The following is a 14,943-nucleotide window of genomic DNA, read 5'->3' on the forward strand; positions in this document are numbered from 1 at the left end:
GTGTGAAGCACCGGGTGTAAAAATAAATGAATGAATTAATAAATGAATGAACAAGAGCACTGGGAGAGGAAGCAAAAGGGGAGATCCGTCCCACACGTGAGCGAAGGGGTCCCCGGGGTCAGGGGGTTCCGGGGGGCTGCGGGACCCCCCCCTTCTCCACCGCCACGGTGCTTAGCGCGGTCCCCGCAGCCGAGAGCCGGGCGGTGCGACGGGCGGGTGGCTGTGCCCGGCAGCCGATGCCCCGCTCGTCCCGGCCCGGCTGGGCTGGGGATCTGATAAGGAGCCGGAGCTCCACCTCCCCGTGGTGGCGGCGAGAGGCGGAGGCAGCGGGGGGGGGGGGGGGAAGGGGCCGTGCCTGCGCTGCGCTTCCCTTGCACATCCTCACACACACCGAGGGACGGAGGCGGGCACGGACGGAGCTGCCCACCGGGGCTGCCGCCAGCCCTGCCGCCGCCGCTCCGCCGGAGGAGCCGCAGCCCCGGCCCGGGGGAGGGGGGCGGTTCCCACGGGATATTTTTTTTTTTTACCCCCCCCCTTTTATTTTATTTTTTAAATTTTTTTTTTAATTTGATTTTCTTCCGTGGATAACGATCGGGAGGAGCCGGGGGGGTGGGGGGGAGCCCGGTCCCGGCGGGGAGGAGGCGATGCAGACGCCGCTGGATCAGCGCTCAAGGGGCCGGCACGGAGCGCAACGCCGTCCGCATCCAAGTAAGAGCTGCGGCAGCTCCGGGAGCCCCCACCCGCGGCGAGCTGCGGAGCGGTGCCGGACCGGTGCGGGATGCCCCGGGCGGGAACCCGCAGCTGTGCGGGAGCGCGGGGCCGGGCGGCGGCGGGAGCGGCGCTGGAGAGCATCCCGCTGCGCTCCGCGCCTCTCCGCGCCGGGGTGCGCGGGCGGCGGCACCGGGGCGCGGGATTCCGCGGGCAGCGGCGGCGGGCGGCTCCCGGTTGCCGGTCCCGGCCGGCGCTGCCACTTGTTGTGCGGCGCGGAGCTTGGCCAGCCCCGGCCCGGGCAGGGTGGGTGGCGTGGGCTGGCTGTGGGTGCGTGGCTGTATCGGGGAGTGCGCGTGGTTTTTGTTGTTGTTTTTTGGGGGTTTTGGTTTTTTTTTTTCTTCCCATCGGGGGTGGCTCTGGGTGTGTGTCCCCCTTCCACCCCTGGGTGTGTGCGCCCTGGGTGTGAGCGCGGCTCGGGGTGCGCTGGTGCGTGGGAACGAGAGAAGTTGCGGGTGAGCTGGGAGCCGGGGCGGGCGCTGGGTGCTGGGAGCGGGGGCTGTGCGTGTGTGTGTGTGTGTGTGTGTGTGAGAGAGAGGAGCGGGCTGAAGGGGTCTGGCAGGTGCGCACGCCTGTATTCGTGGCGGGGTGACTCTGCGTGTGTGTGCATGTGCCACCGCGGTGTGGGTTACAGGAGTGGTGTGCGTGTCGAGGAGCGGGCTGCGTGTGTGTGCGGGGAGCGGGGTGTGTGTTGGTGTGCGTTACAGAGGGGTGTGCGTGTGAGCGTGTCAGCGGGGCGTGCGTGCCTGCACCTTAGAAAATCCCCGTTTCCCTGCCTGTACGCGAGGCTGAGCGTGAAGCCGGTGCCGGGAGAGCGGCTCCCGTGCGTTTTCCACGGGTGTCTGCGTGTGTACGTGTACGTGTGCAGTGTGTGTGTGTGCGAGGCTGGCGGGAGGCGCCCCGTTCATCCCCCGGGGCTCGCCGGGGAGCGGCGGAGCGGGGCTCTCCGTGCCCGGAGCCGGCGCTGCCGGGCCGCTGCCGCCTGCGGGAGCCTCAGCCCGGGCAGCCCCGCCGGGGACCGAGGAGCCTCGGCCGCAGCGACCGGGGAACGGAGCCCGGCCTCCATCCTCCCTCCCAGCCGGCGGGGACGGGTGGGGGCCGGGAGCCGCGGTTCTTCCCGGCACCCTGCGAGGTAGGGGGTCCCCTAGCCCCCCTCCCCAAGCCCCCCCTCCCAGCCCCTCCGGGCTGCGGTCCTGGAGGAGAGCTGCTCTCGCCGCTGCTGGTTCTCCGCGGCCCTGCTGGGGTGGTTCAGGCCCGCGACATTTTTGCCTTCCCCCAGTATCCCCCCTCCAGGCCGGGATGGCAAGCAGGATGGTGGCGGGGGTGGGGGGCAGGAGCCCGGAGGGGCTGTGGGGACCCCCGGGGTGGGAGGATGGTGGCTGCCGCCCCAGGGAGGCTCTGACAGGTCTCTACCTCCTCGCTGGCTGCTAGAGTTGGAAAGGATGTGGAGGAGTCAGGAGGAGGGAGGGCCCCAGGCTTCGCCCTCTTTTCGTCACTGTGCATCTCCTAAGAGATGATTTGGGGGTAAAGCTGTTCACAAGCAAGTGGGGTTCCTCCTCGTGGGGTGCTCCAGCTCGGGGTGCTTGGGCCCAGCTTGTATAAATGCCGAGCAGCTGCAGTGGCAGCCAGAGACGAAGGAAACTGTGGGACGTGCCACAAAATGCCCGGGATTCAGCCCATCCGTGCCTTCGACGCAGAACTGAACATCAGTGGCCGTTTTTTGGACAATATGGTCCTTGATCTCAGCCCTTTGCACGGAGTGGAGCCGGTGCAGCCGTGATTAGCATTTGCTGCTTGCTCGGATGTTGCTCCAGCTCCGAGCGTCAGAGCAGAACTTGGGGGGGTGGGGTGGGGGGGATTAGTACTTGTGTGCTTAGTGCAGGGTTTGGATAGACTTGTAAGCATGGCTCCGAGCCACGCAATCAGCCGTTGGGAGCAGTAAGAGGGTGGACTTTGGTGCCCGTTCTCGGAGCGGTGCTGCCTTCTGTGGAACAGGGCCAAGGGGCTGTGGGAATCACAGGGAGCACAGGCTTGTTCAAGCAGTTGCTGAAATTCTCAGTGCTTTATAACCTCTCTCTCATTAGGGCTTGTTTTTTTGGTCTTTTTTTGGGGGGGGGTGGGGTGGCTGAATTCGGTAGGATTTTGCATGCCACTGTCCTCCGAGAGCTTCCCAGTCATGCATTAAGCAGCGTGACTAACGCCTCTCTCATGTGGTTCAGTCTCTCTCACACTCTCCCCGTAGGGAGAATTGTGTGTGCGGAGGAATAGTTGTTTTGGGAGGGGTTTTTATTTTTAAGTGCTCTGTGCTCTGCCAGCAGGTCGGAAAAAGGTGCCTGGCACTGGAGAAGAAAGTGTGGGATGCTCCTTAGATCCCATGGGAAAATAGCCCGATGCCTTGGACTGGCCCCTGGGAAGCCTCTGTCTCCTGCACAGACGTGCTTTTCCCTGGTGGTGGAGGCTTCCGCCTCCTCCTCCTCCTCACGCCCAGCTCTGCGCTGTGTCATTCGCACCCCTAGGTGCCAAGCAGGATTCCTTACCCCGGCCAACCCAAGGCCCCCCCAGGCCTCTGGCAGTCCCTTGCGGGGCGATGGTCCCACTCGGGTTCCCAGCCCCTCTATTCCTCCAGCCTCCCTGCTTCAGATGTTTCCTTCTCTTGTGGGAATGGGGCTTGGGTTCAGGCTCCGTTCCCTTTTTCGGAGCAGAAAGCATGGGTGCTAGGCACCCTTGGGTGACTCCCTTCCTCCTCCATGCTGGCACAGGGCTCCTGGTGTTTCCAGCTCCTGGGGCCTCCCTCCCGGCTCAGCCAGGGCCATGTGAGGCATCGCCTCGTGTTGGGACTTTCACCTTTGCCTATGATCTTCTACCTCACATCAAGGCTTAGTCAGAACAGCGCTACGTCATCGTCAGTCGTGGCCCAGCCTAGTGCAAACAGGCTTGTGCAAACAGTCCGGCAGCGGGCGCGGGTGCAACTCCTGGCCGGGGCATCCTCTGGGAGCACCTTCCCAACAGCCGGGGCTGCCCATCTTCCCCTTCTCCCCATCCTTGCCACACAGCCATTTCCAACGGGAGCACAGGGCAAAGGGGTGATGAAGCTCAGCGTGGGTTCGGACACCCCGTGAAGGCAGGTCGACGCCTTGCAGGGGGTCTGGTTTGAGCGCACATGCATGCTGCAGGGAGACACACGCATGACCCAGCCAGGGTGTGCACACATACATGGTGCAAGCGCCCCCCACGTGGGGTGACATCACACAAATGCACACCCGGTGGTGACAGGGGCATGCGCATATGCTCCCCCCGTGCAGGCACACGCGTTGCTTGGTGCACGCACACGTGCGCTTGGTGCAAGAATGCAAGCTCGTGTCTGGTGCGCAGGCTCTCCTGGTGCAGGCAGGGATGTGCTCCTCGCAGTGCGTGCACGTGTGGCACACCTGTAGACCTTCCCAGTGCACATGTGTGGACATGTGCGCTTTTTCCCTCAGACACACACACCCAAATGCTCATACTGCACACACGGATACGTACACACTCAGTGCAGACACACGTGTGTGCGCGTACGTGCACTGCTGGGCTTTGCCTGTATCGATGCAGAGATGCCTTGTGGTTTTGCTCAGCTTCTCGCCTGCTCCATACTCAGCCTTGTGCAGGGATGGAAGAAGGTTTTTTTTTTGGTTCTTCCCTTCCTCCCGGGGACATACATCTCGGAGGTACCTGCACACAGCACCAGTCTGGACAGTTATACATGCTCTAGCAAGATGCAAATATCTCTTCTCTGCATGAAGGATGCTCGCAGGACAAGGAAGAAGAGTCAAGCTAGGCTTCAGGACCATAGTTTCATCTCCAGAAACAGAGACGTATTTTTACCTGTGGAGGGAGAGCTCCTCTCTTCCGCATCACCGATGAAGCACTTTGTGGGGAAGTGGAGGGATGGAGGGATTGAGAGCTGCTGGCTTGGGCAGTGCAGGATGCTCCACTTGTTGAGGATCTGTACGATGGCGGGGTAACCAGGAATTAGGCACTTGCTGTGTGGCACCGTGGAGGGGAGATGGTGGAGGAGCACTCACCCATCCCACAGGCTGGGTGCAGAGTAAGGACAGAGCAAGCGATGGGAGTGGCGAGAGAGGGTTGCTGCTGTGGGGCCATGGCAGATGCCCCACACCTGCCTAAAATCAACACGGCTGTTCATTTTAGGGCACCCAGCCACTGGGCTTTCTGGGCGTCGGTGAGCTGGGCTGCACCCCTTCATGCTCACGGCTCAGCAGAAGATGCGTGGGTGCGCTTGGACCCTGGAGGAAGGTGTATCCCCAGAACGGAAAGCGGGGTACAGGAAAGCTGGTGGCCAGTCACAGCGCTGGGCAGAAGCTTGGTGACAGGGCATGCGGCTTGGCGCAGAAGGGGACGGTCTCTATGGGGCTGGTGGTGCGCCTGGCACTGCCTCTGCAGTGTGTGCATACTGGGAGGAGGTTTCCAGTGGCTGGGTGCCTGCGGTGCAGCGTGTGCAGTGTGTGTCTCTGCAATGCAGGGGGGCAGTACTTCTGTCACTGCCTCTGCAGCGGGTGGGGTGGACATTGGCACTGGGTGGGCAGCGAGCGTGGGGCTGTCCCTGCGGGGCAGGGTGGGCACCCAGTGCGTGCCTGCAGTGTCCCAGTCTGGAGTGGGAGGGAATGGGAAAGGAATAGTGTGTCTGCAGTGAGTGAAGGGAACAGTATTTGCTAGTGCAGGGTGTGGGGTTGCCTAGTGACTGTGCAGCAGAGGGTAGATGCTGTGCCTACCATTGCAGTGTGCTGGGGCTGTGCAGTGCCGCCGCTCCGTGGGAAGGCACGGCGTCTGCCCCGTGGGGTATGTCTGCACTGCTGCGCAGGGTGGGCAGTGCCCCTGTGTCCCTCTGATACAGGGGTGGGCAGTGCCCCTCTTTCTGCAAGGGGTGCCGGTGGAAGGATGGCAGTGCATGCAGTGCAGGATGGAAGATGCACAGGGCTCCTGCGTCCCTGCAGTGCCGGATGGGTGGTGCCTTCGCATCTCGCAGTGCGAGGCTGGCAGTGCTGCTGTGTCGGCAGTGCAGGGAGGGCAGTGCTGCTCTGGCCCTGCTGTGGCACTGCCCCGTGTCCCTGCAGTGACGGACGGGTGGCATTCCTGCAGTGCCCTGAATCCCTGCGGTGATAGACGGGAGGTAGCTCTGTATCCTGGCAGTGCTCCGTGTCCCTGCAGTGCTGGGTGGGTGGCAGCCCTGCATCCCTGCAGAGCAGGCAGAGACCCTGACCTGCTCTCGGTGCTCCTGTTTCTGCTGGGCTGGCAGATGGGTGCAGTGCCTCTGTGTCCTCGCCGTGCGTGGCAGGCAGTGCCCCTGCAGTGCGTGGCACACAATGCTCCTGTGTTTCTGTGGTGAGGAGCTGCCTCTGAGCCTGGCCGGCTCCCATCGGGTTGCTGGCAGCAGGCTGCGTGCAGTCCACCCTGTTAGTGTGCCTCGTTGGGTCTAATTACAGTTTGCGTGGTGACGAAGAGGGTGGACAGTGGCAGGAGTGGCTTCCTGCAAGTGACAGGAAGCCAGGGCTGAGGTTTCAATGACTGGGTTGCTCACTCAAGCAGGGCCTTGCAGGGACTTTGCAAGCCGGGACCGGTCCTGCTGGACACTTTGCTTGCGGAGGCTGCCAGGAGACCACGGCTGGGGCCAGCTCTGCCAGGCGAGCCCCTGAAGCCTTTTGCCTTCGGGGGGCTTCTTTGCGACCATGTGCAGTCCTGCATTGCACAGGGAGTGCACCCAAAAGGATACACCACGCAAGTGGGCTGGGGTGGAGCGGTCCCGGGGGCCTGGGGATGCCTAACCTCCAGTGTCTGTGTCTCCTTCCAGCTCCCCTGCAGCGCAGGATGAAACCGCTGGCATCCTGCCTGGGCCTGTGGCTCCTCTTCCAGCTCCCTGCCCTGGTCTCTGGGACGCGTGTGGTCTACAAAGTGCCGGAGGAACAACCCCCCAACACCCTCATAGGGAGCCTGGCCTCCGACTACGGCTTCCCGGATGTGGGGCACCTCTACAAGCTGGAAGTGGGGGCCCCGTACCTACGTGTGGACGGCAAGACTGGGGACATCTACACCACAGAGACCTCCATCGACCGGGAGAGCTTGCGTGAGTGCCAGCACCTCCTGCCCGGAGAGCCCTGCTTCCTGGAGTTCGAAGTGTCCATCACTGACCTGATCTTGAACAGCAGCCCACGCCTGCTCGAGGGGCAGATAGAGGTGCTCGATATCAATGACAATACCCCCAACTTTGCCTCACCCGTTCTCACCCTGGCCATCCCCGAAAACACCAACATCGGGGCACTCTTCCCCATCCCTCTGGCCATGGATCGGGACTCGGGCCCCAACGGCGTTGCCTCCTACGAGCTGACAGCTGGTCCAGAGGCGCAGGAGCTCTTTGGGCTGCAGGTGGCAGAGGATCAGGACGAGAAGCAGCCGCAGCTGATTGTCATGGGGAACCTGGACCGGGAGCAGTGGGACTCCTATGACCTGACCATCAAGGTGCAGGATGGAGGCAACCCACCGCGGGCGAGCAGCGCCCTGCTTCGCATCACCATCCTTGACATGAATGACAATGCACCCAAGTTCGAGAAGGCCCTTTACGAGGCGGAGCTCTCCGAAAACAGCCCTGTGGGGCACTCTGTCCTCCAGGTGAGTGCGGGGGCTTTCTTCTCCTCCCCAACTCCCCTTCTGCTTGGCTGCAGCAGGGACAACCCAGGGAGCATTTATACGGTCGCTTGCTCCGACCCTTGTTCTTCATGGGAGGAGGGAGCCTAGAAGGGTTGCAAGCCGTAGGAGCCCACAGTGTCACCTGGGGCCAGCGGGCAGGCCGGTCCCTGGGATGTTGCATCTGGTAGAGCAAGGTTGGGAAAGGATGGGCGGGGAGGTGCGTCTGGGGGCTGCAGGACAGGAGCGAGGGGCAGCGGCAGGGCTGGTGGGTGTGTGGGAGCAAGGCGTCGGGTTATGGGGAGGGCTGGGACCCGAGGTCCACGGGGAGCCTGGCTTCATGCCAGACCGGTCTCAATGCTGCCCACAGACAAGACATAGACCCTTTCATAAGTTGCATTCCCTTGGCTGCTCCATGGAAACTCAGGCTCGCACAGGAGATGGGGGGCAGGCAGCATCCCTGCTGCCCGTCTAGGGGGGCTGCCCGTGACTCCGGGGGTGCCTTGCTGTCTGCAAGGGCTGGGGGCTCTGCCTTGTCTCAGGCGATGGCACAAACTGGTCCAGGGAACCCAAGGGGGTGGATCTCGGTGGATTTGGCTTGGAGGGGGCATTGAGATGATAGTAGCCGACATCTGTTTATCTGCAGCTGCCATCTTAATAAGCGGAGTGCGTCCAGCTCTCATCTGCTTGCTAATTCTGATGTGAATTTTTTAAGAATTCATTTTTCACTGTTAAGAGAATGGAAGTTGGAAGCAGATAAGGGAGCTGCACGGCCGGGAAGAGAATGGGCTGAGACGCCGCTGCTGCCATTGCTCAGCTTTTATCTTTCAGGGGGAAAATGACTTCCGCCTTTTTTGTGAGTGGAGGTAAAAGGTGGAATTTACATTTAACAACTTTCGTTCTCCATCCAAATCTGCTGAGCAAGATAACGGCAGAGCAGCAAATGGTGCAGAGAAGAGGCTGCTCGGAGAGCCGATTAGGGAGGCAAATGTTAGACAAACCTCATCTTCTTTAGAAAGCAAATAATAGGCGTAGAGGCAGGTTTATGCGAATGCAGAGCTCCTGACGGGTGGGCAGGGATGGCTGGTGCCGTGCAGAGCTTAGGCAGCCCTGGTCCCTGCTTGGCTGCATCCCTGAATGCCGGGATGGAGTTGCTGCAGCCCTGCACATCCTTGCCTCGAGCCCCTCTTTGGGGAGGGTTTTGCGGAGTGGGCGCAGCCAGAGCTGTCTCTCCATGCTGCTGCCTAGGTCGTGGCAGCAAGGGTTCCTGGAGGATTCCCTGCGTGCAGGAGCTGGCCGGGAGGGGAGCGCTGCCGACCGGCCCAGCCGGTTTCGCCGGAAGAGCAAGGAAAAGGCTCTGTGCTGGAGGGCCGCTCCCAGCTGCTCTGCCGGTCCCAGACTCTTTACCCCATAGTCCTTGGCCCCAGAAGAGGAAATCCTGGTTTTTCCCCACCAGCTGTCCCCAAAGGAGGCGGCGGCGGGCAGCATGGTGGCTTGCCCTCCTGCTCATCATTTCTCCTTCCATCCCGCAGGTGAAAGCCAATGACTCGGACCAGGGTGCCAATGCCGAAATCGACTACTCCTTCCACCAAGCCTCAGACATGGTGCGCCGGCTGCTGCGCCTGGACCGTGCCACGGGGCTTATCACCGTGCAGGGGCCCATTGACCGCGAGGACGTCAACATCCTCAAGTTCTCCGTCATGGCCAAGGACAAGGGGGCCAACCCCAAGAGCGCCCGCACCCAGGTGGTCGTCACCATCAAGGACATGAACGACAACGCACCCTCCATAGAGATACGGGGCATTGGGCTCGTGACCCACCAGGATGGCATGGCGAACATCTCGGAGGACGTGCCAGTAGAGACAGCAGTGGCTCTGGTGCAGGTGTCCGACCGAGATGAGGGTGAAAATGCTGTGGTGACCTGCGTGGTGGCTGGTGACGTCCCATTCCAGCTGCGGCAGGCTAGTGAAACAGGGAGCGACAGCAAGAAGAAATACTTCTTGCAGACCACCACGCCGCTGGACTACGAGTCGGTGAAGGAGTACACAATTGAGATTGTGGCGGTGGACTCGGGGAACCCGCCCCTCTCCAGCACCAACTCTTTGAAGGTACAGGTGATGGACGTCAATGACAATGCGCCTGTCTTCAGCCAGAGCTTCACTGAGGTGGCCTTCCCCGAGAACAATGAGCCCGATGACCTGGTGATGGAGGTGAGCGCCAGCGATGCTGACAGTGGCTCCAACGCCAAGCTGGTTTACTCCTTGGTGACAGACCCCTCCTCCAAGGGCTCCTTCACCATTGACCCCGACTCTGGGGAGATCCGGGTGAAGGCGGTGCTGGACCGAGAGCAGCGGGAACGCTATGAGTTCTTGGTGGTGGCGGCAGACAAGGGCAGCCCCAGCCTCAAGGGCACAGCGTCTGTGGCCATCAATGTCATGGACAGGAATGACAACGACCCCAAGTTCATGCTGAGCGGCTACAACTTCTCAGTGATGGAGAACATGCCACCCCTCAGCCCTGTGGGCATGGTGACGGTGATCGATGCTGACAAAGGAGAAAATGCCCGCATCCAGCTGTCAGTGGAGCAAGACAACGGGGATTTTGTCATCCAGAATGGCACCGGCACCATCCTCTCCAGCATCTCTTTCGACCGGGAGCAACAGAGCACGTACACTTTCCGACTCAAGGCGGTGGACGGTGGGGATCCTCCTAGGTCTGCCTACGTGGGAGTGACCATCAACGTCTTGGATGAGAATGATAATGCCCCCCTTCATCACTTCACCCTCCAATGCCACCTACAAACACATCCTGCCCCACACCAGCCCTGGCCAGCAGGTGAGCAAGGTCAAGGCAGAGGACATTGACTCTGGTGTCAACGCAGAGCTCACCTACAGCATCACAGGAGGCAATCCCTTTGAGCTCTTCCAGATCTCCCCACACAGTGGAGACATCACCCTGGAGAAGGAAATCCTGCGCAAGCACCATGGCCTGCACCGCTTGGTAGTGCGTGTCAACGACAAGGGCAAGCCCTCACGGCACGGCACAGCGCTGGTGCACTTCTACGTCAACGAGACGCTGGCCAACCGCACACTGCTGGACACGCTGGTGGGGCACAGCCTGGACACACCACTCGACATAGACATCGCCGGAGACCCCGAATACGAGCGCAGCAAGCAGCGAAGCAATATCCTGTTTGGAGTCATCGCCGGCATCGTGGCCGTCACCCTGGTCATTGTGCTGGTCGTCCTGGTGCGCTACTGCCGGCAGCGGGAGGCCAAGAGTGGCTACCAGGCAGGCAAGAAGGAGACCAAGGACCTGTATGCACCCAAGCAGGCCAGCAAGAGTGGTAAGAGCAAGAGCAAGGTGAAGAAGAGCAAGTCTCCGAAGCCGCCCAAGCCCACAGAGGATGAGGAGGAGACAGGGCTGCAGAAATCGCTCAAGTTCAACCTCATGAATGACTCTGTCAGCGACAGCCCCCGAATCCACCTGCCCCTCAACTACCCACCGGGCAGCCCAGACCTGGGTCGCCACTACCGCTCCAACTCGCCGCTGCCCTCCATCCAGCTGCAGCCGCAGTCGCCCTCTGCCTCCAAGAAGCACCAAGTGGTGCAGGACCTGCCGGCCACCAACACCTTTGTTGGCACCGGGGACAACAACTCGACGGGCTCCGAGCAGTACTCGGACTACAGCTACCGCACCAATCCCCAGAAATACACCAACAAGCAGGTAGGAGAGCTCATCCTGAGGCCGGCAGCGGCCACCCCCCTGCACCGGGGAGCCATCTGGACAGAGGTGTGGGAGTGAGCGTGGACTGGCCCCCAGCCCTGCATGTGTGGCCTGGGGGGCTGGCGGAGGACTACCCCGGAGCCGAGCCACGGAGCCTGGTCGTGGGGCAGGGAGGGGATGGGGATGGTGGAGGAGAGGGGGAGGCCAAAAACTGTCAGAGCCCTTGTCAGACCGCCCGGGGCTGGGTCCTGGCGGCGCTGCCTGGGCGATGGTGATGCGAAGGGCACTGCATGTGTGTGCCTCTGCATGTGGAGCTCCGGGGAGGGAATCCCCCCTGCCCAGGTCCCCTTTGGGGGACCGGCTCTAAGAGCACTGAGGAGGGCAATGCCCACCCTCCCATCCATCCCTCTGCTTGGGCTGACTTGGGAGGAGAGACCGGTCCTGCTCCTGCCACAGCTCTGGGCAGCCATTTTCCAGCCCTGCCCCTGTCTGGGGAGCAGAGGAAGGCGCTAGCCTTGCTGTTGCCAGCCCGGCTATGCTGGTGCGGCTGAGCCTTTCACCATGCCTGCGTAAAGCTGCCTGAAAGGGAGTTTTGCACCGGCTGTGGCTGCCCAGGCAGGTGGGGCTGGGTGGAGGAGCAAAGCTTTCCCTTTTTCCCAGGCTCAGGCTCTGGCTTCCCCCAGGCTTGGGCCCTCTGCCATAGCCGGCACGGTGAAAACCGGGCTTCCCTTCGCGCGAGCATCGGGCCCGGAGCTACAGCTCTTTGGGAGCCGTGCTGCAGCTGCTGCTGCGGAGGAGCAGCCGTGATGCTTCCAGGCGGCACAGGTCCAGCCATGTGCTGGGGCTGGGTCTTGTGCTCGGGGCTGGAGGAGTGGGGCACCGGGGTCTCTGCTGCGTGCTGCGGTCGGGTCACTGCTCTTGGTCTAACCGGGGGTTTCTGCTGCGTGTGGGGCAGGGCGGAGGTAGGTCTTGGCTGCGGACTGGGAAGGGCTGCTCGCTGGTGTGCAATGGAGCTTGGTGCTGTCCCAGGAGGTCATGGGATGAGCCCGGAGCTTGCAGGACCCTCTTTCCTCGGGCTGTCTGGCCAGTTAGCTTGCACTACGTTTCTGCTTTGGCGCCTGTCGGGTCTATCCTTAACTGGCTAGGGAGGGAGAGGGGGGATGAGTGCCTGTGGCTTTGTCTTCTTCCTGGGGCCCTGTCAGTGAGGGCCACCCACTCCCCCACCGTGCTGTACCCTCTGTGCCCTGCGGAGACCCCTGCTCCCTTCTTTGTATCCCGGTGAGCGGCAGGCTGGGCTCCTGCCGTGGGGCTGAGCTCAGCTGCCCTGTTGGATATGACTTCAATAAAGTTTTCTATTTTTGACCGGTTGTGCCTTATTTTCCCTACTGCCCCTGAAGACGCTCTTGCTCCCAGCAATTTCCCAGGCATATTTTCCACATTCTCGGCCACCCGGAGCACCCAGGCCCCACAGCGCCCAGAGGTGATGCTCACATGGGCCAGCCATCTCCACAAACCCTCCGCCATGCCCCAGTGTGGTCAGTCCAGAGGCCTCATGGTACTGACCCCCCTCCCCAGATTGACGTCTCCCATTACCAGTCCCTGCCTGGCCCTCTAAGGAGACAGCTCCCCCCCCCCGCCCCGAACATGGTTCACAACACATGCACGTACATACACACACACACATGTGTACATGTGTGGACATGGAGGTAATCCAAGCCATGGACCAGCCAACTGAGCTATCTTCCACCCCAGCATCCCCCTGCATAGCTTCTCCTGGTTCATCCCCATGTCCTTCTGAGACCCACTTGTTTCCCAAAGCCAGCGCATGGAGGAGCAGATCCCTGCTGTGTGGTGCCTGGTTAGCATGACCCAAATCCTGCCAGTGAGGGCTGGAAGATGCCTGCCTCTCTCCTGCCGCAGTGCTGGAATGAGGATGCACGCGGTTGCAGATGGAGCTTTGGTGCGTCAGCAGCGCCGAGGGGAAGCACCCAAAACAAGGTGCTCCCCCCACCACGGGATGCGATGGGCACCCTTGCAGTGAAGGAGAGGTCCTCCCAGGCAGGCTTGCTGGCAGCAGTGGGGCTGCGGGAGGGTGATGGAGCCAGGCGGCCATGCTCCCCATAATGATGGCTCTGTCCTCCCCGTGGGCAGGTTGGGGGCCACGCTGCTGCCGTGGGGCTTGTTCAGGTTCTTGTCTCCAGCGGGCTGGAGAAAGAATGGATCCTGGTAGGCAGGAGCAGTGCAGAATCCCTTCCCCAGGCTCTGGATGGGACCGTCCTACACCGCCCTCCCTCCAGCCAAGCATCACATCTCAGAGCCCCCCTCCCCAGCCACCCCTTCCTCTTTCTCATGTTTTTTCTTTCAAACTGGGGCAGACAGCCCTGTGCCCATCACACCAGCTTCACCTCTTCCCCAGGGGCTCCAACCGGCCACACCAAGCTGCTGGAGAAGAGGAGCTCCGGCGCTGGGAGAGATTAGATCATCTGGGGAAACCAGTGGTTCTGGCTTCGGTGGTTTCAGCCCTGTGCCAGCCTTGGCTCTCACAGCCTCCTAGTTTGTTTTGCTAACAGCATAAGGTTTTATCTTGAACCGTCCAGGAAGTGTCTGGGCCTCCTAGGCAGGCAGGGCTGGGACCTGCGGGGAGATGCGGTGGCTGCAGAGCAGGAAAGGAGACACCAGCAACCACCTAAATAACTAGTCCCTGCGGGGCTGGGCAGGGCAGTCTGGGGGCTTGGCTCAGCGTTGCTATCTGCTTCCCCTTTGGGAACTTTCTGAGAGAAGTTTCCCTTTTTTCCTTGTCCTTGGCAGCTCTTTGATGAACCTGGGGTGAGAACGCAACCTCTCAGGCACTGACGTGGGGAGCGTCTCTTTCTTCTGCCCGTCTCCCAGGCTCCATCCTTTGGGGCTTTTTTTTGTACCGGGGTGGGCCATGCTACATTCTTTCCCAGCTGCACAAACCCAAGATTGCCCAGGGTCCTTACAGCCCCCCACTATCTGAGAAGCTGGCTGGAGCGGTGTTAACTTTGTTGTGCAACTGTGAGCTCAGCAGAGGTGCCTGCACCTGCCTGCAGGCTCTGGAGCACGGTGCAATATTAATTACTCTCTGCAGGGGGGGGAATAAGAGGAATATTGTAACTGTAATGGACAGAAATGAAATCGTCTTGGTTTAGAATTTAGCTTAGAGTCTCCATAAATTACAGGTTTAGGTGTTGGCAGATGTCTGGGAAAGTCTCCTACTATCCTGGTCAGTGGATTTTCTCAAGGTCGTTCACGTGGAATGAGCTGATAAATGGATCCAGCAACGAGCTGCAGATGGAGCTGAGGGTTCATGGGGGACCTGCCCTGTTTTTCCCCAGTTTCAGAATTACACTGTGCTGGGAGCAGTTCCCGGGCACTGCAAATCAGTTCCTGCCCTAGGGATCAGTTGCGCTTGGTTCAGATTTGGCTCTGGCATGCAGTGAGGGAGCATGTCCTGGGGGCTGCAGTGCAGGGGCTGAGCCCTAGGTGTGCTGGGAAGAGTGGCTGGGCTCTGCAAAACAACTATGAATGAAGCACCTTGTGAGCATCAATGGGATGCTTGTGGGAGCTGGGGCAGCACAAGAGGGGGTGAGGAGTGTGTCGTGCACCATGCTGGCTTCTGGGGAGTCGGTGAGGATGCCGAGCAAGGCAGGAATGTGAAGTGGCTCCTGGCAGGTCTATGCTGGAGGACTTGGGTTTGTGGCAGGGAGGGGTGCCTGTGCCTGGGAGAGCACCGTGGGGCATTTGGGACCTCAG

At 61.2% G+C, this 14,943-nt stretch overlaps 1 protein-coding gene across 1 annotated transcript in view; it reads left to right on the top strand.

Moving 5' to 3' along the window:
- Nucleotides 1-533: 533 nt before the first annotated feature.
- Nucleotides 534-14,943, top strand: part of PCDH1 (protocadherin 1) — a 52,865-nt gene continuing 38,455 nt past the window's right edge. The window contains 4 exon segments of the mRNA XM_075766202.1: nucleotides 534-708; nucleotides 6,614-7,428; nucleotides 8,976-10,208; nucleotides 10,210-11,169. Coding sequence (XP_075622317.1) covers nucleotides 645-708; nucleotides 6,614-7,428; nucleotides 8,976-10,208; nucleotides 10,210-11,169 — 3,072 coding nt within the window. The 5' untranslated portion in view covers nucleotides 534-644.

The sequence above is a fragment of the Balearica regulorum genome, chromosome 14, assembly GCF_011004875.1.
Source record: "Balearica regulorum gibbericeps isolate bBalReg1 chromosome 14, bBalReg1.pri, whole genome shotgun sequence".
NCBI classification, from domain to species: Eukaryota; Metazoa; Chordata; class Aves; order Gruiformes; family Gruidae; genus Balearica; species Balearica regulorum.